The sequence below is a fragment of the Natator depressus genome, chromosome 12, assembly GCF_965152275.1.
Source record: "Natator depressus isolate rNatDep1 chromosome 12, rNatDep2.hap1, whole genome shotgun sequence".
NCBI lineage: Eukaryota > Metazoa > Chordata > Testudines > Cheloniidae > Natator > Natator depressus.
The window spans coordinates 41207734-41233779 of record NC_134245.1 but is presented as its reverse complement, the minus strand read 5'-3'; the positions used below and the strand labels follow the sequence as shown (position 1 = coordinate 41233779).

The following is a 26046-nucleotide window of genomic DNA, read 5'->3' as shown; positions in this document are numbered from 1 at the left end:
CTGTGTCCTAGCTGTTGTAGAGGAGCGAGTGGCCAACCTGGAGGTTCACATTTGTTCTCCATAGCCCTAGGGCGGCTGTTCTGGAGGGCTGGTGAGCCCTGGGGCATGGTGCCCTGGGCCACTGACTCTCCAGGCAGCTTGCCTGTGCTCACCTGAGTGCCTTTCTCAAAGGCTGGAAGCAGGAGATGTCGCTAAGTCTGTGGACATCCAAGCTCAGCAGGCTTGAAGTACGCTGGCTTGCGTGAAGCTGTTTGCACTCCAGAATCTGGCTCAGGCTCCCAGGGAGGCCAGGCCCCGACATCTCAGCAGCGTTCAACTTATTGCTGCTCACTGCCCCCGCCAGACAGACGCAAATGGTCTCCTTGCCCAGACGGGAGCCAGTAGCCTCCAGCACCATCCAGGGTGGGTACAGCCGGCTCTCCCACACCTTTGCCATTTCTGCCCGTCCTACTTTGTTGATCAGAGTCTCTCCCCGCACCTGCCACAGGGCAAAGCCCAGTGATCAGGGTGTCAGGTTTGGCCAGAAACAGTCAGATCTATGCGAGGTTAAGAGCTCCCAGTACCTGAGCCAGGTGGATAAGCTCCAGCAGAGCTGCTCTCAGCTTTATCACTGCCCTTCTGCCCCTTTCCAGGGTCTCCTGCCTCTCGCAGCTCATCTCCCTGTGACTCACACACAGGGGCCACTCTAAATCCGTGGGGGCCATACGGATATTTCAGATCCCAGCGCTTTTCAGGGGCTCCCTGTGGGTCCAGCCAGCTCCTGGCCATACTGGGTCAGACCAGTGGTCCATCTAGCCCAGTATCCTGTCTTCTGACAGTGGACAGTGCCAGGTGCCCCACAGGGAATGAACAGAACAGGTAACCATCGAGTGATCCGTCCCGTCATCCAATCCCAGCATCTGGCAGTCAGAGGTTTAGAGATACCCAGAGCCTGGGGTTGTGTCCTTGACCATCTGGGCTAATAGCCATTGATGGACCAATCCTCCATGAACATAGCTAATTCCTTTTTGAACCCCATTATAGTTTTGTCCTTCACAACATCCCCTGGCAATGAGTTCCACAGGTTGTCCATGCGCTGTGTGAAGAAGTACTTCCTTTTGTTTGTTTTAAACCTGCTCCCTGTTAATTTACTGGGTGACCTCTGGTTCATGTGTCACAGTAAGAGGTAAATAATACTTCGCCATTAACTTTCTCCACACCAGTCATAATTTTATAGACCTCTATCATATCCCCCATTGGTCGTCTCTTTCCAAGATGAAGAGCACCCGACTTTATAATCTCTCCTCATGCAGAAGCTGGTCCATACCCCTACTCATTTCTGTTGCCCTTCTCTGTCCTTTTTCCAATTTTAAGATATGTTTTTAGACGGCGCAACCAGCACTGCACGTACTAGTCAAGATGTGGGAGTACCAGGGATTTATCTAGCGGCATTATGATATTGTCTGCCTTATTATCTAGCCCCTTCCTGATGGCTCGTACCATTCTGTTAGGGTTTTGACTGGCACTGCACAGGGAGCAGATGTGCTCAGAGAACTACCCACGGTGACCCCAAGAGCTCTTTCTACACTGACAGTGTGGGCAGCGAGGTTCCACATGAGAACCCAAAGGCATTCTCCCGCTCCCCTCTGGGGCAGCACAGCAGTGGTTGTAGGGCCACTTGGCCTGCTCCTCTCTGGGCCCATTGCAGAGTGTTTTCTTTCCCCTCAAAAGAGCTAGGCTGGGGGTTGGCCTGCGACAGCCAGAGCAGTTTCCCTCAGCTGGAGTGATGTGTGTGTGGAGGGAGCCTGGCATTTCCCTTTGAATCCAGCAGCGTGTGTAACTGGATAAACCCATGCAAGCCCAGCTTGCAGGGGCTCCCTCAGAACAGCTCCTGAGGTTTGGATAGCGCCAGCCGCTGCCTTGATTAAAGCGGCAGCAGGCTCCTGTGCCGGGGGGGAAAGCAGGCTGCTCACACTGGGTGTGGCCTGCGTGGGAGCCAGTCAGAATATGCAGGGAGGGCAAGAGAGGCAAAGCGACCAGGGCAGAAGGCGGGAAAGCAGCTACTCATTTCCTTTGGAAGTGTACTGCTACGGCACTGGGCCATCCTCTCCCTGGCTTGGGACCACATCCTGGCCTTCTGGAGCTGCATGAAGTGGGGAGAAGCTGCTCACTTTGGAGCTGTGGTTACTGGGAGACGTGTCACACTGTCAACATGGGGTTGGATTTAACATCTATGTAGATTTGTAGCTGATGGCCGGCAGCCAGCAGCTCCTACAGATGTTCTGCTTACAGGCCTGTGTCTTCAAAAAAAGCGAATCCCAGCACTTCCCACCAGGGCAGCTGAGACATTAGGGTGGTGCTGCTCTGTCCACATGGGCCAGCAGATCCTGCACATGGAAGCGCAGGGCTTCTGAAAGGAATTATGGTGGTGCTGGGCTCTTTGCTCCTTCAGGGCAGGCTCCTCTCTTCCTTCTCCATGTGCTGAGTACACATGGGCTCCAAGGAGTGGTGAGGAGGGTGCTCACACCTCTGCCATTGCCCCTTCCCATGAAGGTGGAGCAATTTCAGAGTCCTGCCTGGAGTGGAAGCTTTAGGGGCTGGGCTCCATATCCAGGGACACAAGGCTGGAGGCTAAGGTGCTGATCATGGTCTTCAGTTTGATGCTCTTCTGTCAGGGCTGCAGGCCGCTCGACTCCGGATGGCCAGGCCTCAGACCTGGGTTGGCTGTGTGTTTAGCACCCTGGCGTGGGTGGTCCATCCCGGTTAGTAGGGGGCAGTGCCGCCTTAAGGTGAGTCTAGAGCTGGGAAGTGAGTCTGGTGGCTGCATGTGCCTGCCTAGTGCTGAATTCCATTAGCTGCGTGTACACGATTCTCCTCTTTCTGTCTGCGTGGCCTGCCCAGCATGTAGATAGGAGACCTCCAAAGGTGCTGAAGTGGTATGAGCAATTCAGCCAGCAGGATTGGGGGTGGGGGGAGGCTGTGCTGCTGGCTTTGCCCTCTGTGCTCATTAGAGATCCCTCATGCGAGCTGGGGTATTTACTGCCCAAATTCCAGCTTGGATAACTGAGTTCTGCCTCCCTACAATTCAGTCTTAGCTAGATGCAGGGCTGGTTAGTGCTGATGGCACTGGACCACGCCGAGCAACACAGGACACTGGCCGCTGGCTACAGGCTGAGGTGTGGCTGAGCCGAGCCCACTCCTGGGCCATGGGTGTTACTGCTGCTCCAGACAAGGAAACCTTGTCGGCCGAGGGGAGGACTCAGACTGTGCCGCTTTGGTGCTGGGTGCAGCTGTCCCATCGAGTTACACTGCAGCAGGGGGTGTGCCTGGGCTGAACAACAGGCTGGGATGAAGGGGCCTCCAAGAGAAGACACTGCTCAGGAGCGGGTTTGGAAGGAGGGGGAGAGGATGGGGGGTTGGCCAGGAGCTCGGTGTAGTTCCCATGGGGTCAAACTGACTTGGAGGATCGTCTGGGGGTATAAAGGGCTAGTAAGTGGCCCAAGCGTTAGAAGCAAAGCAACAGAGAAATGAGACGAGACAGAGAACATCAAGCTGGTCCTTGGCCTGCCCCTGGCAGCTGTGCCCACTGGCCAGCAAGGGAGGAGCTGAGCACGGGGAGCCTCCTGCCCCTCCTGAGCCAGGGAAATGGAGACATTGCACAAGGATGCAGCTAGCTTCTTCTCAGCAGAGCTCAGGGGCTGATGCTCCCCCTCTGGATCTCTAGACTGTGTGAAGAGGCATCCATCCTACTGCGTGGAACCAAACACTGCACACAGCCTCCGAGACAAACACGGGCAGCTGCCTATGGGGGTCTGACCAGATCTGCTAGAGGGGACTAAAGGAACAGGCCCCCTCCACAGCGTCTCTTCGCCTGCCAGCAGAACGCTCCCTCACTGCTCTGCGTCCCCCTCTGCCAAAGCTGCACAGGTGCCAGCACGTCAACATGCCCCAGACCGGCCTCGGGGCACGGTGTGAGTGAGAGGAGAGCAGGGCTGCTTCACCTCAGCACCCCCAGCAGCCTGGCAGGGCCTTGCCACCGGCGTACAAGAGAAAAAAGACTTCTTGGGCAGCAACAATAAAACAATTTGTCTGGAAGCCGAGCGCCGTGGCCAGAGCAGGATAGCAAGGCATTGCCAGCACGGGTGATGGCAACTGGAGCCCTTTTCCAACTCCGGACAGGAATAAACCCGCCCGAGCCGCCCTCAGCTGCAGCCTTCTGCAATTCCTGTGGAAGCACCCCAAGGCCCGTGGGGCACTGGGACCCCACTGTGCTGGGTGCTGTACAAACATAGGAAAGACAAACCGGTGCCTTTCGAACAGACCCAGGCTGGACCAAGGGGAGGGGTGTACATGGGGAAGAATTGCACAGCGTGTCAGAGGCAGGTTCCTTCCTGGCTACAGCCTCCTCGGAGGCAGGTTACAGTAAGCCCATTTCTCCCCTTCCAGGAAGCCGTCCCAGTCAGGCAGACTCCTAGCCTCCACTCCCCACGACCACCCCCTGTCTGCCTCATCCCTGCCAGGCAGCTCTCCCAGCCGGCCGTGCCAGGGCATCTCTGCATTCTCCTGCCACCACCCCTCAGCTGGCCCTGCCAGGGCTACCCCCTCCCTTCCACACACATCCTGTATGCTCTTTGGTGAGCTCACTGAATGGTCTCCTTTGTAAGCTCCTGCTGAGCCTCACTTCTCAGCCTCCTGCACAGACTCCGAGAACTAGCCCCTCCTGCTACCATCAACGGAGCAACAGGTGTCGTCAGTGAGGGGCCCTTACCTGGATCTACCTCCAAAGCAGTTTGTGCTGGGGGGCTGGTGTCTGCTCTCTGTAGCCGGAGCCACACTGCTGGGATCCCTCCCAGGCAACTGGGATCCTGGACAATAAACAAGCAGGAAAAGGAGCAAGGAGTGTGAGACAGGCTAAGAGACACGTGGGCTGCTGGTGATTCCGGTGCTGGCTGCCCCCTGAAGAGGGAATCTGGAGAGAGAACAGCCCAACATACTGAGATGCAGGGGACGCCCGCCCTCATGCTGCATATACCCTGGAAATGCGTCTGACACAGTGTGTCAAGGCCCCAGTCCTGGGGAAAGCACCTACTGGCAGGTGTTCCCATGAAATCCCGGGGGCCTCTGCACAGGGCCTTCCAGGGGATTTGGAAGAGTGATGGTCTAAGGGATGGGGGCTAGTAGCAGCAGAGTTAGGCTACTTTCCACAGCGCTGCTCTGCAAATGCCCCTTTGCCCCAGGCCTGGCTCCCCAGTGTTAGTGCTGCCACACCTGCCAGCCCTGGGCTCCCCGCACACCGCTCTGCCAAAGTCCCTCGTGCTTCACCTGCAGCCCCCACTTCTCCAGGCTTTCAGGAGCTGAAGCTCTCAGGCCACCCCGTGCGATAGTTTCATCTCATTCCACCTGTATCACGCCATGGCTCGGAACCCAGCACAGGTAGACAGTAAATGCATCAGTCCAGGGAAAATCCTGCAGCGCAAGGAAGCCCTGCTCATGTCACGCCCTCAGACGTCACAGGTCCTAACATCCCTGCCCCAGGCAGGGAGGGGGCTGAATGAGATGCCCTGATATCGAATGCACTCACCCATTCCTGAACTCCTCACTCTGCTCCTCCCACCACAGGGAGCCCTGACTGGCCATGCCCACAGCAACACGTTTGCAACCTCCTGAGGCCCAGGAGAGATGGGAGAGGGGATGCAGAGCACCCACAAAACAGCTGCACCCTTCACTTCCCTGCGGGAGGAGGAGACCTTTTTCTGCAGATCCCACAGCTCCCCTCCTGGGCAGAGGCACATCCACGAGCCCTTGGGATAATCCGTCAGGTAAGGGTGAGCCAGTCCTTTGGACAGACTGCATGGCACTCTAACAGGCTGAACTGGGAGCCTTACCTGGGAGAGGAGGTGGCCCCTGACTCTCAGATGTTTGTTCACAAGTCCTTACAGCTGTGATCTCAGCCCTTCTCCTCCCCACCCCCAGCACTCACCACCTCAGGCTCAGAGCAGCGGCCTGCACGTGGAGATGGGCGGCACTCACCCTCTGTCACGGCACTGCCATTAGGCAGGCTTCCCAGATCAACAGTCGGCCCATCCAGGAAAATCGTCAGCTCTCCGCCTGAGACAACGCTGCCTTTGTTCTCCGTCTGCAGGTTCAGGGTCAGCTGCGTGTTCTCCACTGGGGAGATGGAGGGACAGGGAGAAAGAGACAAGCCACAGTCACCACTAGCTGAAAAGTTTCACCTAATTCTAGGTTCCTCCCCTCCCCTGCCACAGGGGTTTAGGCTCTCTCCATATGGCATGAGGAGGAAAAGATGAATTCCTCGGCTTCCGGCAGGGCCAGGAGCTGCCGTGACACTGGCTGGCTCTGGTCCGGTACCCACATACACCACACCAGTGCCCCAGCAACACTGAGCCAACCAAGCTGGACCCTCAGCTCCCACCAAGGGCTGTCCCCAGCCCACGGGCCATGGCCTCTTCCTTCCCACACAAGAGGAGGCAGGGCCATTCCCGCAGCACTGTCCAAGCAGAGCCATTACCTCCCAATGATTAAGGGGCCAGAGCCAGTACACATCCCATTGTGAGTAGGCCACACTGTACCAACACAGGGCAGATTAGCCAGATGGGGTCCCAATGGCTTTCAGGACAGAAGACAGGATCTCAGGGGTGTGGGAGACGGTGGAAGCGGAGAGCAGGGCTCCAGCTGTTAAGCTGCTTGTAATCATAACTCATTCCGACAGCAAAGGCCCGGCACCTCGGGGAAGAGAGCGGCCAAGGGAGGTTGGGAACATGGAATGAACCGACGGCTGCACGCATCAGGTAGATGCTAGAATGGCCCTCATGTGCCTGGCCAACTGCAGCTCTGGGAGCATTTGAGAGAACCCCTCACGGTCACTTTGGAAGATTCCAGACGGCAGAGCCTTGGGTTGGACCCTCTCCCCACCCAAGAGACTGACAAGGCAAGTGGAGAAAGAAAACCCCCTTTTTCAACCCCAAGGACCCGCTCTGCTGAGCTCCACAGGAGCCCGGATGCTCCCAACCTGGCCACAAGCCTCTGGAGGCTGCCCAGCAGGCCGGCCATCCCCAGCGAGGGGCATGCTAGAGACACTGCACAGCAGCTCTCAGAGCGCAGCACACGGGTCCAGGGGGCTGCAGGGCCCAGTTCTGCCTTGTGTCAGGCCTGCAGCTTTGCTTTGCTTCCCTTCCTCGTCTGACAGCTAATGGCTCTTGGCAGGTTGACGAGGTCCCACCAGCTGCAGCAGGCACAATGTGGCCAGGCACAGAGCACGGCACCTCAGCCTCGCCCAGAGCTTATTAACCTGAAAACATAGTTCTCCATTCTCCCCTCCCAGAGCCAGGGGAGCCGGACAGGGCAGAAAGGGGGAGAGGAAGTTGATTAGCTAATTGAATGACGAGTAGAGGCACAAAGCAGGAGCTGAAAGAACAGCATGCAGCTGCCAACGTTCACTGGCATCCCTTATAACTGGACTCTGCTCCATCTCACACAGAGGCCCGGCAGCCAGCTGATCCCTGCTCCTCTGGTCCCTGGAGCAGATCCCCCAGCCCCTTCAGGAGGTGAAGCCAGTGTCTTACGTTACACACGTACCAACAAGAAGAATCCATGGTGCCCGTGAGAGTGAGGGGCTAACAGCACCAGCCAAAGCAAGGCACACGGTAGGCAGCAGCTGCACGCCCCTCCCCCAGGCTGCGACAGGCTAGCCACCCCTGTACAAAGTCTGCCAAACTATGGAGCTTCTCGATGAACTGGACCAGCCTCCACCGGCCAGGACAAGATGACAGTCAGCCTCCAGGTCCCTGCCAAGGGGCAGGATTTTAACACAGTAACAACAATGCCCAAATACAGCCCGTGGGCTTGGAACACCTGGCTAAGACACAGCAGGCCTCAGGCATTTGGCTGCCCTAGCCCAGGACACCAGCCCAGATGCCTCCCGCTACTTTGCTCAAACAACATTTTTATTCTACACAACTACTCATCACGACACAACTGCACCATTTTCTAGCAACCTGCTTCCTCCTGGAGTAGCCATCAGGGCAGGGCAGGGCAGGGCCCGGTGACTCCAACCAGGCAGTGGGAGGAGGGGGAAATACACTCCCTTGGTACCCGGACAGCCAGTCTCCAGCTCAGGAGTGAGGAAGCCTGGCAGGGACTAAGAGAGGCAGAAGCCTCCACAGCTGCTCCGCAAGTGGCACCTGCTGGTTCCTGGGCTTCCAGCTTGGCTCTCACCAGCATCACTCCCTGCCTTTGGCAGCTCCTGCTGGAGCTCAGGGTGCAGAATGGCTAGCTCCGCGTTCACACGGTCAGCTTTCTGAGAGGGTCACCACGTGGGCTGAATGCTGCCCTATGTCTCCATGGCGCTCGCCCAGGAGCAGCCTCCCCTCCATCCTCCCAGCACCACTATCCTCGGCTGGGAAGCTGGAATGGAGGCAGATGGATTACATGACTTGCCCCGATCACACAGGTGGACCACGGCAGAGCTGAGAATTGAACCAGGCCCCTGTCTGGAGCATCCTCCCTTTCCAGCACATTCAGGCACTATCAATGGCTATTGTGAGACCAGCATGCCCCAGGCCATACCTAGCTCCAGAGTTGGACTGGAAGGAGCCTGGGGCTTTTCAAACTAGCCCAAGGGGCTGCTTCTTCCCCAACAGCAATGCACCTGACAGTGGCTGCTCAGGCTAACTGGAGCTCAGGCCAGGAGGATTTCAGCTTCCCAGAGACTAACGCTGCATTGCATGGCATTAAAGCGAGCACAGGTGCGGAAACAGCAGCCACTCACCATCCTGGGGAGGGCGTGCTCTCACCACCTGGCCACACTCAAGTCAAGCACCTTGGGCAGCTGCCTGGTGGTGTTTGGGGGATTGTCAGTGCAGCTGTAGTGGAATTTGCAGAGGACATCACAGCTGGGGGGCCCTCTGGAGGAGAGAGCAGCGAGGGCATCAGGTGAGATTTGGTGCCACTAAGTGCCAAGCCCTGCAGCCAGGGAGAGGAAACAAGCCACTGGAGGACAGAGCAAAGCAGCGGCAGGTTTATCACCTCCCTGTCCTGCAGGCAGTGCTGCCTGTGAAGTGCGTTGGGCTGTGAGCTCTGGGGCAGTGCTGTCACTCACTCAGTGTCTGTACAGTGAGTGACCCCGTGGGCACAACAGAAAAGTTAAACAAGAATAAGTTGTTCCCAGGTGACTCAACAGTGGACCACAGCAAGGACTGACTGGAGCCTGCTCAGGAGACAGTGGTGGGTGCTGCTGGAATTGATCTGCTCTGGCTTCACCCAGGAAAGGGGAGATCTGAGGAGTGGCTGGAGGAGTTCCTCACCAGCTTGAAGCCTGAGCCAAACAACAAATGCTTCGGGGCCTCTCCCTGCCAGGTGCACTGACTATCCTGCAGCCCCGTTTTCAGAGGTGCTGAGCAGCTGTAGCACCCATGGATTTCAATGGGCACTCGGCTCCTTTGACAAACGCACACCGGTGCCAAGCAGACACAGGTGCTCCCAACTCCGTTTCACTTGTCCTGAGGAGAGGGGTCCCATTGGCAGGGGGAGGCCTGGACTTTGCAGTGCTTTCCAAGCACATCTGTTTGCAATAGAACCAGTGTCTGACGAGGAATCACAGGCTTCTAGCTGCATCGGACCTGATGAGGGTATTACTCTCAGCAAAAGTGTCTGAGAGCCATGCAGAGAACAGGCCAGCCTGGTCTGAGGCTGAGCCAGCCTCCTCTCCTGAACCACTTGGCCATGCACAATTCAGGCACTTCTGAGGCCAAGAAGCAACAGGACCCCTGCTTATACCATGGCTATAGCATAGGCTTCCACAAACCCCATGTGCTGGAGGCAATCAGTCCTGAGATCTGCCCCATTAGCATGGAGGTCTTCTGGACCACCTTTCTGACACAGACTTTCTGTAACTCTCAGCTCCCAGGCGGAAGTGGGGGGCGACAGGCACTATGCGGCAGTAGGATGAGTAATGCTCTCTCAAATTTTGTGCATGCACCACCTCAAGTTTTTATGTAGGCCCCTGGAATCCTTCAACTCAGAACCATCCTTTCCTAACTGCTTGCTTTTAGTATGAGCAGAAAAACTTCCTGTGGGTAAAGCACAGGTATAGGAGTCACAAGCCCTGGGCTCCGTTCCTGACCCTGCTGCACACTCCCTGCATGACTCTGGGCAAGTCACTTCATTGCTCTCTGCCTCACTTTCTCCATCTGTACAAAGGAGCCTCCCAGGGGAGGCTATTTCATGAGCCTATGTAGAGTGCTTAGAGATCTGCAGATCGAAGGTGCTGCAGAAAGCGGCAAACCTCTTTTCACCAGTCACTGCCTGCCATAAGAACTCCGCTTCCTCCAAGCTGTGGAGAACGCCTGCCCCGCACGCTCCAGGGCTCGCTCCTTTGTGAGCGGCGAGCAGCAAAGAGCACGCTGCTCTGCAGGCTGCACAAGCCCTCATTGTGAAGGCTGCCTCAGCGTCGGGGGAAGTTAGTCAAGTAGCAAAGACAAGGTGTCTCCAACTGGAGGATGTGAACATGAACCTCCCAGCCGGCTTCCTCCTCTTCCCTGCCTCCACCCCAGTTTTTTTTTGTTTGTTTGTTTGTTTTTTTTAAAGAAAATAAACACTAGTCGAACCTTCCATTCCCTGTCCCCTTTCGACACACGGGACGCACAAAGGGACCTCGCTGCTGCATCAACAGAGGGTCCCTCAAAGGGTGAGCACAAAGGCAGCCTGTGTCCCAGCAAGCAGCCAGCATGTCAGAGGGGTTATTAGTATTTTGGGAGGAGGCCAGGGGTGATTAGGTCCTGAATAAGGTCTCAGTTCAGCTGCTCCCAATGCCTTGCACACAGTATCAGCACTCCCATTTAGTGAGGGCTTGCTGGCAATTCCCTCCCAGCCCATTAAGGGGATTTACAGTTCCAAGAAGTAAGGCTGGTAGCAGCAAGTGTGATAAAGGCTCCAGGGTTGAGCCCACAACCAGAGGGAGCTCTGGTAACTGCACACATCTGATGCAGCTCATTGGCGTGAGCATCACAAAACTTTCCACCAGGGCTTGGGCGGGACGGGCTCCTACTGGAGGCCTATTCTCCACAGGGAAGATGGCGTAGTCCAACTTGCACATAGACAGAGACCTTCTGACAGGAGCCTCCAATACATGGGTTTCCTGCCTATTTACTTATCTTCAAGTGTGCATCAACTAAAACAATTCCAATGTAATCAAGCCAGTCCCAGCCCCCTCCTCTCAGGGAAAGCCTGGCATGCACTGAGCTGGCCAGGCACTTTGATGGAACATGGGTCTAAATTCCTTAGACCAGTGATACTCGGACAGATGCTCGCAAACTGCAAGTAGCTCTTCAATGTGTCGTCTGCAGCTCTTCACAGCATGATATTAAAACACTGATGTAATTATTAACCCATCGAAGTTATTAGCCAGTCAGGAGGCAGTGACTATGTTAGTAACCAATTGATAAAATAATAATACTTGGTCAGTCCTTTTGCTGTGAGAATAATAAACGCCAAATATTTCCCCGTCCACCTGGTTAACCCTATAGTTGGACAGTAAATGACACAATGAATTCACCCGACTGTGGCTCTTTTAGGTAATGTCGATCGCAATTTGGCTCCTGAACCACTGAGGTCTGAGTACCACTGCCGTAGACCATCTAGAACGCCTCACACACGGGCTTTACACTGCGCTCTAAGGGGCAATTACCTCAGCCTCAGTCAGTCCAAAGGGAGAGGCAAACCTCAGGGCCAAGGGCCCAGCCCTGAAAATGCCTTGGCCTATGTGTGCAAGTGCAGGCACCAATCGCAAGGGACAGCAGATAACAACACGGTGTGTACTAGCCAAGTGTAAGAAACCGGGCACAGGTGGTCTGGCCTAGCGGCCACACATAAAGGATGGCAGTCAGTGAGCAGGAATTGCGAGAGTCAGGGACAAAGTTGGGCCATGGTCGGAGACCAGGTGAGATCTGAAGTCACAACAGGCCTGAAGTTGCCCAGACAGCTTCCTGGGGCTAAGGGACTGTTTAATTGACACTCTGGCTCAGGCTGCAGCTCTAGAAACCTGGCAGGGTCCTAGACCCGAGGCTCCAGCCCAAGCACAAACGTCTACACTTCAATTTTCCACTACACTTCAGGGGGAGGGATAACTCAGTGGTTTGAGCACTGGCCTGCTAAACCCAGGGTTGTGAGTTCAATCCTTGAGCGGGCCATTTAGGGATCTGGGGCAAAAATTGGGGATTGGTCCTGCTTTAAGCAGGGGGTTGGACTAGATGACCTCCTGAGGTCCCTTCCAACCCTGCTATTCCATGATTCTATGAATTAAACAGCCTGCCAGCCATAGGTTTTTAATTGCAGCATAGACATACCCTGAGGCCATCATCCACTAGCCCTTCCTCCTAAAACACTGCAGCAAAGGGTAAAGCACCCAGCCCCTGCGTCTCATCCTCAGAAGACACAGCTGGTTACCTGCTGAACAGCCATGTGCATGACAGAGGAATGGGGGCCTGCAGGGCCAAGTACTAGAGTGGTGGTACCTGGCCCTCCGGCACCCCTTCACTCTGAAGCCCACAGGCAGAGAGATGGGAGGGTGCCCTTTCGCGCAGGAGAGAGAATTGGGCCCTGCCCAGGGCATGCACCAAGGAGCAGGGTTAGCTGTATATCAGCCTAGTCCCGCTGGCCATTAGCTCTGCAGCATGAGCAGCACGGGCGTGAATTTGGAAGGCGATGCAAAGCAAGCTCAGCGAAGGCCTTCACTGGGGCATTCTGGTTTGGCACAGCAGCTTTGACAAAGTTATTGTACAGGCGCTGACAGAGCCGACTTGTTTAACATTCGTTTCAGGCAGGCTACAGATTTGCTTTTATGATTCTCTGCTAAAAGAGACTTTGCTTCAGCGAGCTCCTTTGACAGCACATTCATGAGGAGGGGTCAACTGCAACTTCCCAGAGGCTTGGGGGTTTGTTGCTGGCTTCCTGAAAGAATTCCTTGAGGTTGTGGCTCCGGCGGTTCTGCCTGAGGTGCAGAACGGAAAGCAACGAGCGCGCTTTGCTGGAGCTGTAAAATCCTGGCAGATGGTGCCACTCAAGAAACAGGAGCCCGTTGATGTAACTTGCAACCTGAGCAGCAAGCAATAAAAACAAGAGCTTTCATTTGTAGGCTGCAGTCTGACACGTTCGAGTCACTCCAGGGCCTGCCCTGCTGTCGGCAGCTCAGTGAACTGTACAAACACGGGGGGGTGGGGGGGAGCATGGCCCCATATAGGCTTCCATGCAGCCTCCAAAGCCAGGCCACCCGGGGACATTCCTCCTGCCCAGCACCAGCAGAGCACCTTAGAGTCCCCACAGCATCTGAACAAAGAGCCTCTTCTCCAGCACAGCGGCAGAGGCCTGGGGCAGGGGGCTAGGCCGTAGTAAATTAGCTGTTTTAAAGGACCCTTGGGAGCAGCTCCACAGAAGGCTGCAACTTGTTTTGTATGACTAGGCCCCTTTTCCCCAGCGATCTGTCCCCCCGGCTGCCGCGGCGCAGACGTGCCGTGCCAGAGGAGAGGCCATGCAGAGCGTTGCAGAGGATCCTGCCAAGGCAGTTGGGAGAGAAGCATGTTTGAAAAATGAGGTTTTTGGAAAAGGAACCCATTTTGGAAGCTCATTTCTCAAACAGCCTGGTCTGTTAGCGCCAAATGGATTCAATTTGCCTGGCCTCAAAGCCGAGGCCCGGAGGGTTCTTTGCCAAGGACACAAGCCCCTGTTTCTTCCTACAGTTTCTGAAGCTCACAGCACTCATTTGGAGGGACAGAGGGAGCTTGGGCACAGTCCCAGCACACAGGAGACCTAGACATGCTGCCATGGCCCTTGTTGAGGGGGAATGACGCTGACATACTGCTGGAGAATACATAGCCAGAGGACCAACGTTTGTCCTTGACAGCTAATAAAAACACTCAGCCAAAGACTTTAAGACACAGTTAAGGTTGTAAGTACAGATCAGTAACTTACAAAAAGCCTTGGTAAAGCTTTGCACCCACATGGTGACTATCATAGATGTCTGCCTAAGTCTGTAGACAGCCTAATAGGACAGCCTGAAGAGGAGTGAAGTGCCCCTAATCATCTCAGTGGTGTGTTGACTCTGAAGCCTAATAATGATCATTGAAATGGCAATAAAGTCACTATTTCGCTGCTAACCTAGGCACGTATGGAAGGACCAGGAGGGTCGTTCTGTGAAGATCTGCACAAGTGGCAGCAAGCGGAGTGTCGTTTCAGCACCTCCACTGGAGAGAGGCTGATTTGTGGGTTGGGCTTAGGACAGCAACCCCTGGCCTGGGCTGTGTCAGACGGCTGGGGAAGGCCAATGGGACTGACTGGACCGGGAGCACAGGTCATCTCATAGGCAGGTTGTGGGAGGTAAGTGTGACCAGATCCCCACCCTCATACACGGACGCCTGCCGAGCACTACAGAGTAACTGCAGGAAGGTCCCAGTCTAGCCACCAGGACACGGGCCAGGGATCAGAGGAGCACAAGCCCTTCCACCTCCCAGGCAGCCCCTTGCAGACATAGCTGTGCACTGTAGCTTTAAGACTCCTCCCCTCACAGCCCACTAGGTCGGGGGAAAAAAAATCGGACGCTTTTTTCAGTATGAGCAGAAACAGCCAGTTGCCTTTTCCATTCATTTTCCACACGACCCCCTGGAGACCCAGCCTACTTGAAAGGGGTGATTGTGCCCCTGCAAAGGGGCGCGCGCAGGTAGCGCAGGAGCAGACAGCACCTCCAGGAGAACACGCATGGCACTTGACTGGCCGCCGAGCGGGGAAGCAGCTGGGGACCACGGGTCAGGCCTGCCAGGCTGAGACCCAGACCAAACCGCCACCTCCAGCACACGCAGCCCAGCAGCCCTATACAGCTCCATGCATGGGGGACAGGGACACGGGCAGCCAGCACGTCAGAGGGTCCCCACAAAGCCCCTGGTGATTCCCACCCCCAATCCAGAGGGCACCATCCCATCCAGAGCACATGGCCCTGCTCCTGGAGATGCTGCCCAGGGAGTGTGCTGGGGACATCACGGTGGTTTCACACCTCACCGCTGGCAATGCCCAAGGAGCGACTCAGCCTAACCCCTGGCATGAGGGAGAGTCTGGCTAAGCCCTGTCTCCCTCAGGGGAGAAGAGGCCCCTCTCAGCTCTCAATGCAAGGTTTGTCCTTTGAGAGCGGCTGAGCTTTGCTTGGAAGAGACAGAGCAAACCTTTTCCTGCCCCACACAGCCGGTAGCTCAACCCAGGCCCTGAATGGAGACCTTTATGCAGCCGCCACCACTGCGGGCCACACTCTGGTGACCACAAATGGCAGCAAATAGCTGCGAGGTTTGTGTTTCCCTGCCTGCAGTGGCACCCCAGCCAATTAAGTATGGCTTCCATCACACACCAGCCCCGAGCGCCTAACAGGCCCGCCCAGCCTCACACAAGGACACCTTGTTCTCTCCCGGGGCCAGGGATTCAGCTACTCCTTCTCCATGGCACACACCTACTGAGGCAGGAAATCCTGCAGGACCATGGAGGAGGTTCGAGGCAGAGTGAGCTCAGGAACAGCTAGAGCCGGCTGGTGAGATAGTAGCACCATGGGGAGGCAGGTGCCGCTCACCCAGAGCATTCTGCCCAATGCCAGCAGCTGAGGAGGCCCCAGCCCCCATGACAAGCCACTCCCTGCTTTCTCCAGACAGGGAAATGAGGCTCCGGAAGAAAGCAAAGGCCAAGCCAGGCGTCAGGGCCTCCACTCATACGTACTTTTCCCACCATTCTTCTTCAGGACGTTACACAGGCTGATGGAAGCCGTACCCAGTAGCTCGTTCCTCAGGGTGTGGCAGCTCCAGACCTTCAGATCCAGGTGGCTTTGAGCTGTGACGTTCCTGGAAGGCAGACCAAGAGGAGGGCTGTCATCTCCCCACCTGCTTCTCTGATGCCAAGCAACACAGCCACAGCTAGCAGAGCAGGACCAGGCATGCCAGGCACAGAGGCCAGAGCAAGGCCACAGGGACGCCCTGCACCCCATCTGGTGATTGTGTTCTCACACGCGCATCTGCGCGTGCACCCTAAGCCCCTTCCAGCCAACGGCAAATGTGCCGGGCTTCCTTATGCAGCACAACCCAGTGCGGAAATAGGGAGCTCACTGCCAGCTCTGGGGTGCCTGCATTAACCCAGGGATTCTTACATGAGGAGAATCTCGTTCCAGAGCAGCTCAGAGCTCCCAATCCGCTTCCCTGTCTTCTTGGTCTCGCTGGGGAGTCCATCCACCATCACCTCCACGTAGGAGTTGATCCGGGACTGGCGACTGTGCACCTTGGGCTTCACCGACGCAACTAGGCAGAGGGGGAAGAGGCAGAGAGTGTCATAGTTGCGGGCAATATGCAAGTTGTCCCCACCCAAAGTGGCCCAGATGCCACACAGCAGCTGCCAGCCCAAGAAACCAGGGCCCAAGATTTACTACCGGCAGCCAGGTCTCATGGGCCAGACTGGGAGACATGTCCCGAAGACCCTGGAAAGGCAAGGCCCCCAACCTGGGACCCATAAATTCCCCCACCCTGAAGGGCACCTGAAAAGGGAATAAAAAACAGGAGCAGTGTGAAAATAAGTGCAGACAGAAGTCAGGGAAGCAATTCAAGGTATCTGGAGCCCCCTGGTGGCCTTAATGGAGTTCTGCACACACTCCACCTCCCCTAAAGCCAGAGAGACCAAGGCATCCCCTGGTGACAGCCCCTGGACAGAGGCTCACGTTGCCTGGCACATGCAGGGAGACCTTCCAGCCTGGCACCGTTCACCAGCACCAGTTTCAGAGGAAGCCCCCTGAGAGGCTGACGGTTTGACGGTAGGGAATGCACCCTCCCTGGCTCTGCCTCTGCCACTCGGGACCAGCTCAGGGACTAGGATTAGAAGGCTGGTTACCAGCTTTCCTCTGGATGAGCCCTTCACAGCAGGGGATGCTGTGGAAATATCCTATCCTTCCTCCTGCAACTCTCCACATGCCTGGGGCTAGGAGGCTGCCAATTCCCTGACCCTGGATGTAAGCACCAGGAAGAACACATCTCTTAGGGCATGGCGGCACTTGCAGATGTAGAGTGCTGTGAGTTAAACCCGCCTTCATAGAGTGCAGTAGGGAAAGCGCTGCAGTCTGTCCACACTGACAGCTGCAAGCGCACTGGCGTGGCCACATTTGCAGCGGCATTGGGAGCAATGCAGCTATCCCACAGAGCACCTCTTCCCATTCTGGCGCTGTGGCTTGTGGGAAGGGGGCGGGGAGCACGGGGCATTCTGGGTCCTGTCCCAACGCCCCGTGATGCATCCGTCCACATTTGGCGCCATCTTTCAACGGTTTTTGTACTGCGCGCTCTGTCTTCCCTTTCGGCCTGTGGAAACGGAGCCCGAACTGCTGAGGAGTATGCTGACGAGTCTCGCCAGCACGTCACGTTTGGCAGTCGAGTTATTCCTTAAGATCCAAAGTGACAGTGAGGACTCCGACGACAATATCGACTCGAGTAATGTAAACGACATGAGTTTGCTTGTGGCATTCACGGACATGCTCACCACCATGGAACGGCGCTTTTGGGCTTGGGAAACAAGCACTGAGTGGTGGGATCACATCATCATGCAAGTCTGGGATGACGAGCAGTGACTGCAGAACTTTCGGATGGGAAAAGCCACTTTCATGGGACTGTGTGAGGAGCTCACCCCCCAGTCTGCGGCGCAAGGACACGAGATTGAGAGCTGCCCTGACGGGGGAGAAGCAGGTGGCTATTGCAATCTGGAAGCTGGCAACTCCAGACAGCTACCGATCGGTCGCTAACCAGTTTGGAGTGGGGAAGTCGACCGTTGGAATAGTGTTGATGCAAGTTTGCAGGGCCATTAATCACATCCTGCTCAGAAGAACCATGACTCTGGGTAACGTGCATGACATTGTGGCTGGCTTTGCACAAATGGGTTTCCCTAACTGTGGAGGGGTGATAGATGGGACGCATATTCCAGTTCTGGCACCAGCCCGCCTCCGAGTATGTTAATCGGAAGGGCCATTTCTCTATGGTTCTCCGGGCGCTTGTCGATCACCGTGGGCGTTTCATTGACATTAACGCAGGCTGGCCTGGAAAGGTGCATGACGCACACATCTCTCAGAACACTGGCCTGTTCAGGAAGCTGCAAGCCGAGACTTTTTTCCCTAGACCAGAAGATCACCGTAGGGGAAGTCAAAATGCCCATTGTGATCCTTGGAGACCCTGTCTACCCTTTGATGCCATGGCTCATGAAACCCTACACAGGGAACCTTGACAGCAGCAAGGAGTGGTTCAACAACAGGCTGAGCCGGTGCAGAATGACTGTGGAGTGTGCTTTTGGTCATTTGGTCCCACACGCTGTATGGGAAGCTGGACCTGGCCAATAACAGCATCCCCACGGTTATATCCGTGTGCTGTACTCTCCATAACATTTGTGAAGGGAAGGGTGAAAGATTCACTCAGGCATGGAACTCAGAAGTTCAACACCTGGAGGCTGAATTTGAACAGCCAGAGAGCAGGGCTATTAGAGGTGCCCAGCGTGGATCTCCAAGGATTAGGGATGCCTTGAGGGAGCAATCTGAGGCTGAAAGCCACCAGTAATGTCTGGTGCCCTGTACAGGAGTGAAGTGCAGTGGTTCCAATGTTAGCAGGACTCTGTGTTTGCTACGTATGATACAATGACTTGCAGTGCCTGTTGCTTTCCTGGACTAAGGTATCTTTTATGTTATGCAATAATAAAGAATTTTTTCAAAGCAAAAAAAACCCATGTAATGAAAAGAAAATGCATTTATTGAAAAGAAACAACTGCTTGGGAAACAGAAAGGGCAAGGGGGTAGGTTGGGGAATGGTACAATCACAGGTTTGCGTATGTCCTGTTATCATACTCAGCCTTCCTGTCTGGAGTGCTGTGCAATGAGTGCTGCATGTCAGGATGGCTACACTGCATGGTGATGGGGGTTGAGTGCAGTGGGTCAGGGTTGTAGTTTTCAAGGCTGGGCGGTGAAGCTACAGGTGTTGGAGGCAGCTGGTGGTGATAAGAACCCGAATGTTGGGGAAGTGGGTTGGAGGTGACATGGTGGCAGAAGGGAAAGAGTTTTGGGACAAGGGCTGCAGGGGGGCGCGGGCACGGTAGCGCTCCGCCTGTATGGCTACGAGCGCCTGGATCGAGTCCACTTGGCGCTCCATGATGCTTATCAGCCGCTCTGTGCTTTGGTGCCGGCGATCCGCATTCTGCTGGCGGACCCTCCTTTCACTCTCCCGCCACTCCTGCACTTTTTGATTTTCATTAAGGGAGTGCTGCATGTCCTCTGCTTCTACGTGGCCTCTTCCTGATTCTTTGCAGCCTCTCGGCCGGTGATAACACAGACGGCTGAGATCTCAAGGTTGCATCTGTAAAGGCAAAATGCAACAGTTAACAGAGACAGCATTGTTCACACCAGACAGAGCAATGATTCCCCCGTACTTAAGGAGGGCAAGCACAGTCTACACAATTGCATAATTTGCCTGTCCCAAAGCGAGCGCACATAACCCCCAGGAGCCCCAAAATGATGAGTAAGCACAGGGTCAAGGGGGACTGATTCTTTCATGGCTCTACTGTCCTCTGGGTTTCTGAGCCTTGGGGAGAGCCAACTGCGGCAGGGGGCCCCTGTACTGAACACCGTCCCCAGATTTTACACAGTAGTTCATCCTGGAAGATACCTCGCTGCTGAGGGTGACCTGGGAAGCAAGGGAGGATCTTTACTACAATGCGGCTCCCGCCCTGGCCCATATGCAGCTTGCCTGTGTGCAGCAATGGTCCCCCCACCCCTCACAGCTCAGTGGTATGGACATATTAGCCTGACTGGGACAAGGACCACAGTGGCTCTCCCACAAAACCTGCGCAAGCGCATTGCTCAAGTTCTGGATGAGACCTTTGAAGAGATCACTGAGGCTGAATACCACAATGTAAGAGAGCGCATCAACGCCCTATTCCGCATCTAAGCATGCGGCCCTAACCCTCCTTGCCCCAGGAGCCCGCACCGAATAACTTCCTTCCCAAAATAAAAGCCACTTACCAGGAACCTCCTCTGGTGTTTGTCCTTCCCCAAAACACCAGCCGCTGCGACTGGCTACCTTCCTCCTGGCTTGAGAACAGCTCCTGGCAGCATGCATCTAGGGATTCTGGGGTGTATTCCTCCTCCTCAGCACCTTCACTCCCGCTTTGGTCCTCCTCCTCCTGCCTTGTTGGACTGTGCTCTGAAGTGTCCATGGTGGTACTCAGAGTGGAGGTGGGGTCGCTCCCAAGTACCACGTCCAGCTCTTTGTAAAAACGGCAGGTCGCAGGGGCAGCACCGGAGCGGCTGTTTGCCTCATGGGCTTTGTGGTAGGCATTCTTCAGCTCCTTCACTTTAACCCTGCACTGCAATGCGTCCTGGTCATGGCCCCTTTCCATCATGTCCCTTGATATCTGCCTGAAGGTATCGCAATTCCTGCGGCTGGAGAGCAGCTGGGACTGGACAGCTTCCTCCCCCCAAACACTGATGAGGGCCAGCACCTTGCCATTGCTCCATACTGGGGCTCGCCTGGCGCGTGGAGGCATGGTCACCTGGAAAGGTTCACTGAGAGCACTCCACGCCTCGCTGAGCAAACAGGAAGGGGATTTTCAGAATTCCCAGAGAATTTAAAGGGCGGGTTTGACGGTTGGTCACCTGAGGGCAGGGTAGTAGAGTTCAAAGTGATGACCAGAGTGGCTAGAACAGGCATTGTGGGACACTTCTGGAGGCCGATCACAGAGCAACGACAGACCAGGGTGTCCACACTGGTGCTGCGGTGCTCCAGCAGGGGGTGCATCAAATGTTATTCCACTCGCCGAGGTGGAGTACCAGCAGTGCTGTAGCCGCGGAGTCAGAGCGCTCTACGTGCCTTTGCAGTGTGGACGTGTTGTGAGTTAGAGCGCGCTGGGCTGCTTTAATGTGCTCTAACTCGCAAGTGTAGCCATGCCCTTAATCTGCACTCTGCTGCACTGGCCCTCGGGGTAAAGTCCATGTGTGATGCTGATGGGCCAGATGCCAGCTCCTGCTACAGGCCTTACCGAAGAGCTGACAAACCAGACCAGTTCGCCTGTGGGTTAGTATCGCTTAACACAGGTATTGGTCTTATAAGAATGTATTTAGTGCTTAGACTGTAATGCACACAGCAATTTACAAGCATTTCATACCCTCGCTTGTAATGTCGGTATTCCATGCTACAAGATATGTACATTTTGCTTTAGAACCTGGAAAATGTTTACTCTGAACTTGTGAATCCAGGCACAAGACTCATGCCCCCACCCGTCTAGAAGGTCTATCAAAATCAGATGGGCCATTAAGGAACATCACAATACAAGGGATTGGTTAATGGCCCTATCCCCCTGGGAAAAGCTACGTGCAAGGAAGCTCCTCTTATGGACTCTGAAGCGAAATGAAGGAAATCAAACAAAGTCACAGAAAAATTTCCATCTCTTTTGCTGTTTGCACTCTTAGGCCATGTCTACACGTACAAGCTGGCAGCGGCAGGGCTGGATCCAGTCCTGCCGCTGCAAGAGCGCTTGTGAAGCTGTGCTGACGGGAAGAGCTCTCCTGTCAACATAATAAAACCAGCCCAACGATCGGCAGTAGCTCGGTCGGTGGGAGAGCATCTCCTGCTGACATGGCGCTGTGCGCATGAGTGCTTATGCCACCAAAACTTATGTTGCTCAGGGTGTGTTTTTTCCACACCTAAGCGACAAAGGTTTTGCCGACATAAGTGGCAGGGTTGACATGGCTTTACAGGTGGAGCCCTGCAAATCCAGATATCCGCAGTTATCTGGATTCTAGGATGCAGCTGTTTCCCATCTTTGCGGATCCAAACTTTGTTACCCACACAGGGCTCTAGAGCAGTGGTTCTCAACAGGGGTCTGCGGTTTCAAGGGGTCCATCCACAGGGCTGAAGCCCTGAGCCGCAGCACCACCAGCAAGGGGCTTGGGGCTTCAGCCCCGCAGGGGGCACTGGGGCTCAGGGCTGAAGCCCCGCAGGGCCACAGACCCCCTGAAACCACCTCAGAGCCCCCCAGGGGGCTCTCGCGCCCAGTTGAGAATTCCTGCGCTAGCGGGTGCTGGCGTGGGTGAAGGTGCAGATCTATATAAAAGGTGGAGTGCAGATCATGGGTTGGATCCAGTTTAACTACCACAGATACAGATCCAAATTTCTGTATCCACGCAGGGCTCTACTTCCGGGGCCAGGGAAACCAAACTGAAGCCAGAGATCCCCTGGAGTTACCTCCTAGGTCTGCTCTGAAAGCCACTTGAATGGACATCACTACAACTCTGTCACTCATAGGATCTAGATGGTAATTCATGTGTGCTTGCTTGCTTTAACCTGTAAAGAACTCATTTCTTTTTCCTAGTTGTTAAACCTTTAGATGGTTTATTTCAGGACTGGCTATGGGCATAGTCTTTGGTGTAAGATCTCAGGGTACCAGTTGACCTGGGGTAAGAGACTGGTCTCTTGGGACTGGAAGCAACCTGATGTGGTGTGATTTTTGGTGTAAGTGACCATTTATCACTAAGGCCAGTTTGTCTGGCTGGCAAGATAGCTTGGAGAGTGTAAGGGGACTGCCTGGCTCTCCACGGTAAGACTTATAATGATTCAGAAGTTCATATTTGTTACTGGCTTGGTGAAATCTAGTCATAGAACACACCACTTGTCTGGAGTGTGATGGGGTGAGCTCCCCACACTAGCCCTGCAACAGCTGAGTGGGCCAGGTGGGCCCAGTCAGCTAATTAGGCTGCAAACAGGGGAGCTTTAGGCAGCTAATTAGAGAGGCTCACCTGCGCAAGTACAGGCAGGGCCAATAAAGCCAGGTAGTGGGCTACATCCTGGGCTGCTGAGAAAGGGCAGTCACTCCCTGGGAAGAGGGAGGAGTGTTTGGGGGCAGTTGGGAAGGCAGGCAGCAGTCACTCCTGGGAAGAGGAAGGAGGGTTCTGAGAGCTGGCACCCCCAGAGAAAGAAGGGGAACCGGGGAGGTAGGAAGCAGTTCAGGGAAGGCAGAGAGATGAGCCCAGAACTGCTGACTGGGGGAACGAGACCCCAGAGATAAGGGCAGGTCCAGGTTCCCCTATCAGCTGCTGCAAAAGTGGCACCGGGGCAGTGAATGGGCAGACTGCCCAGCAGTGCTGTTGGACTGAACCCCAGAAGGGGGAACATAGCCCTCCGCCTAGATGACTAAGTCATGAAGATGACACTGAGGGTCCTGGAGCTGCAGACCACAGTTGGAGTAACAGCGTGCAAACCGTGGACAGGAGTGTTGACCTCGAGAGCTAACCCCAGAGTGACCAAGAGGAGGCGCCAGCCCAGCAGTGAGTGGAGCACCCTGTCACAGGGTGTCTCCCCTGAGTTAGGCTCTCGCAGTCATGGCTGCTCCACACAGAATGACACCATGCTTCTCCTGGGCACATCCAGTCTCTGGCTGGACTGGTGCAATATCAGCCTTCACTCAACAATGACTCTCCTCCCGCCACAGGCTCAGGAGCCCACAGGGCAAGCTCCCCCCCGGGGAGCATGCTGTCACTGACAGGCACTTGCTTGTCTGAAGCTGCCTGGGCTGCTGGAGAAGGAAGTTAAGACAAGACAAGCCACACCTGAAAATCCACATTCCCGGGCAGGACCAGAATCTTCTGGCCTAGACAGAGCGCTTGCTTCCCCACCCCAACTCCCGGGGTACCCACTGTGGCTCTACTCACCTTTCACGGTGAGCTGGGACTTCTCACAGGCCAGCCCTGCTGCAGCTCTGCTGGAGCTAGCAGATGCCATGTCATCACCATGGGACTGGAAAACAGACACACGACACCTTAGTGCAGCTCCATGAGAAGGGAGAGCTCAATGCTACAGCCAGGCTACCTCGGGGCTGGGATCTCCAGGGATCCTGTCACTACCAGGATGGGAGCCCCAGTGGGCCAGAGATTCAACAATGGACCAGCAGTGAACCACCCCCTTTGGGTGGTGTTCAGGGAGCAACACTGCTGCATGGGCACCGCCATCTTCTACAGGTGTGAGAACTGGTCTCTAACTTCTGCCTGCTCAGGAATTTATCATGCAAAGTAGGTCAACTTATTTTCCATAGAGAAAATTATAAACAAGTGGAAGAGAGCGAGCGAGCGAGAAAATAAGCCCACACAAAGCCATACAATTCAAGCACTAGGTTGAAAACATGGTGGGTAAAAACAGAAGGGTATGAAACCAGAAATTAATGAACGAACATTGAGGTGTCAGATATCAGGATTAATTGCTGGACAAATAATAAGGGGGTGGGCTATGCCACACTCCACTCCTTTTCGGGGTCCCTGACAGAACAGAGAGAAGCACAGACAGAGGCTACTGAAGTGAGCTTCACCATCATGGCTGCCACCCCCACCATCTCCTGGGACCCCGGGCATTCGTCATCCTAATCCTGAGAGACATCCTGACCAGACCGGACCAGACAGAGGGACACAGATAACATGGCCACCCCGACCAGCTCCAGCTAAATCCCAACCACCACCTGGGATGAAATGGGTTTGGGCTATAGCCACAGCAGCAGCTCCAGCCCAGCTAGCTTCTCTTTTCCCCACAAGGACAGTACTGCCATCTTTGATGCCATCTAAGACTCAGAAAGGGGGTTTTCTTTCCAGTGTACAGGAACAAGGGACATTGTTCAGATGGAAGCCTTAGTTCATACTTGACATTCCCAGGGCCTTAACTGGTTTTCCTTCTTTTCTTCCCTCCTTCCTTCAATAAAAGGTTAAAACGTGTTGGCCAGGGCACCGAGCAGGGTGAGGTCTCTATATACTAAACCCCAGCCCTTGTTTAGCACTGTTTTTTGTTGGACAATGACAGGGTTATGTTAATTCCTTTGGCCCATTTATTCTATCATTAGAGAGCCCCTGGCACCTTTGGCAAGAGGCCAGGCGTCTGTTTCCGTCTGGGCAGGAGTTTGGACCTGGGATAGCAGGAAGTCACGCCAGTTTGAGCAGAGATGCTGACTTAACAGAAATATGTCTCATCTACCCTGTGCCCTGCACAACCACTCAAAATCCATGTTCTCGTCCCATAAGCACCCTTGGGGTTATTCAACTGGGCGTTCTTCATTTCGGTCTCATACATACCGCACACCAAAGGGCTCCCGTCGAAAGCTCTGCGTGCCCTTGACTTCTAAGCACCAAATAAATTTAGATCCAGCCAAAGCAGCAGCTCTTCCCCTTCCTCACAGCTTGCAAACTTCACTTAGTCACCAGTCAAGTGACACAGGCTGCTTAACCCCCAACCTCCACTGCTCCTCAGCCCATGCCCAATGCCCACACAGCAGCTGGGGTTTGCTAAGTGCCCGGAACTGGAAGGGCAATAAACTCAGGCCTTGCAGGGAGAGCGTTCCAAAGTACAGAGATTGCTCAGCCTGCAGGCCCCACCTGGGGTGATCAAACTCAAAGGCATCTGCTGTTCACAACTCTAACAGCATGGCACAGGGAGAAAGGTGTCCCCCCCAGGATTAAGAGGACACAGTTGCCTTCACTTTCTGCCCCACACCACTGAACAGTGCAGCTGGCTGCATTTGGCTGGTTCGTGACTAGTGTATGTGACTAAACAGCTTGAGGATCCTTTAGGAAGTCCTGACAGAAACAAGATTAACAAGACAAACACCTGTCGGGAATGGTCTAGTTCAGTGGTTCTCAAACCCCCCCACCGACCACTTGAAAATTGCTGAGGGTTTCGGCAGATCACTTAGTGATCTTTCCAAATGTCTTTTGTACCATTAGCTAACTATTGTTAAGCACTTTGGATAAAAGCGCTATATTAAAAAAAAAACTTAACTTTTTTGTTCTACAAACAAAAGCACATAACTCCTATTTTATTATTAGTCTTACCTTTCTAATGTGATAGATGTGCCCTCTCTCCCGCGCCACAGCAGCCCCCCTGAGCTGGGGCTGGGAAGGAGGGGGATCTCTCCCCGGCAGCCGCAGCCCTGGAGCTCAGGAAAGTCACCTCTTTCTCTGGCTGTCATAGCCCTGCATGTCCTAAA

General features: G+C 54.9%; 1 protein-coding gene across 2 annotated transcripts in view; it reads right to left on the bottom strand.

Annotated features, from left to right (window-relative positions):
* Positions 1-26046, bottom strand: part of WWP2 (WW domain containing E3 ubiquitin protein ligase 2) — an 89598-nt gene that overhangs the window by 58736 nt on the left and 4816 nt on the right. Inside the window, exons 2-6 of one of the 2 annotated variants that reach the window (XM_074968992.1) lie at positions 23735-23819; positions 16166-16313; positions 15793-15863; positions 6010-6147; positions 4748-4844 (exon numbers count right to left, since the gene is read on the bottom strand). In XM_074968992.1, the coding sequence (XP_074825093.1) occupies positions 4748-4844; positions 6010-6147; positions 15793-15863; positions 16166-16313; positions 23735-23804 (524 nt within the window). In that variant the 5' untranslated portion in view covers positions 23805-23819. Of the gene's footprint in view, positions 1-4747; positions 4845-6009; positions 6148-15741; positions 15864-16165; positions 16314-23734; positions 23820-26046 lie in introns of both variants that reach the window. The other variant, XM_074968991.1, reaches the window with a different exon arrangement.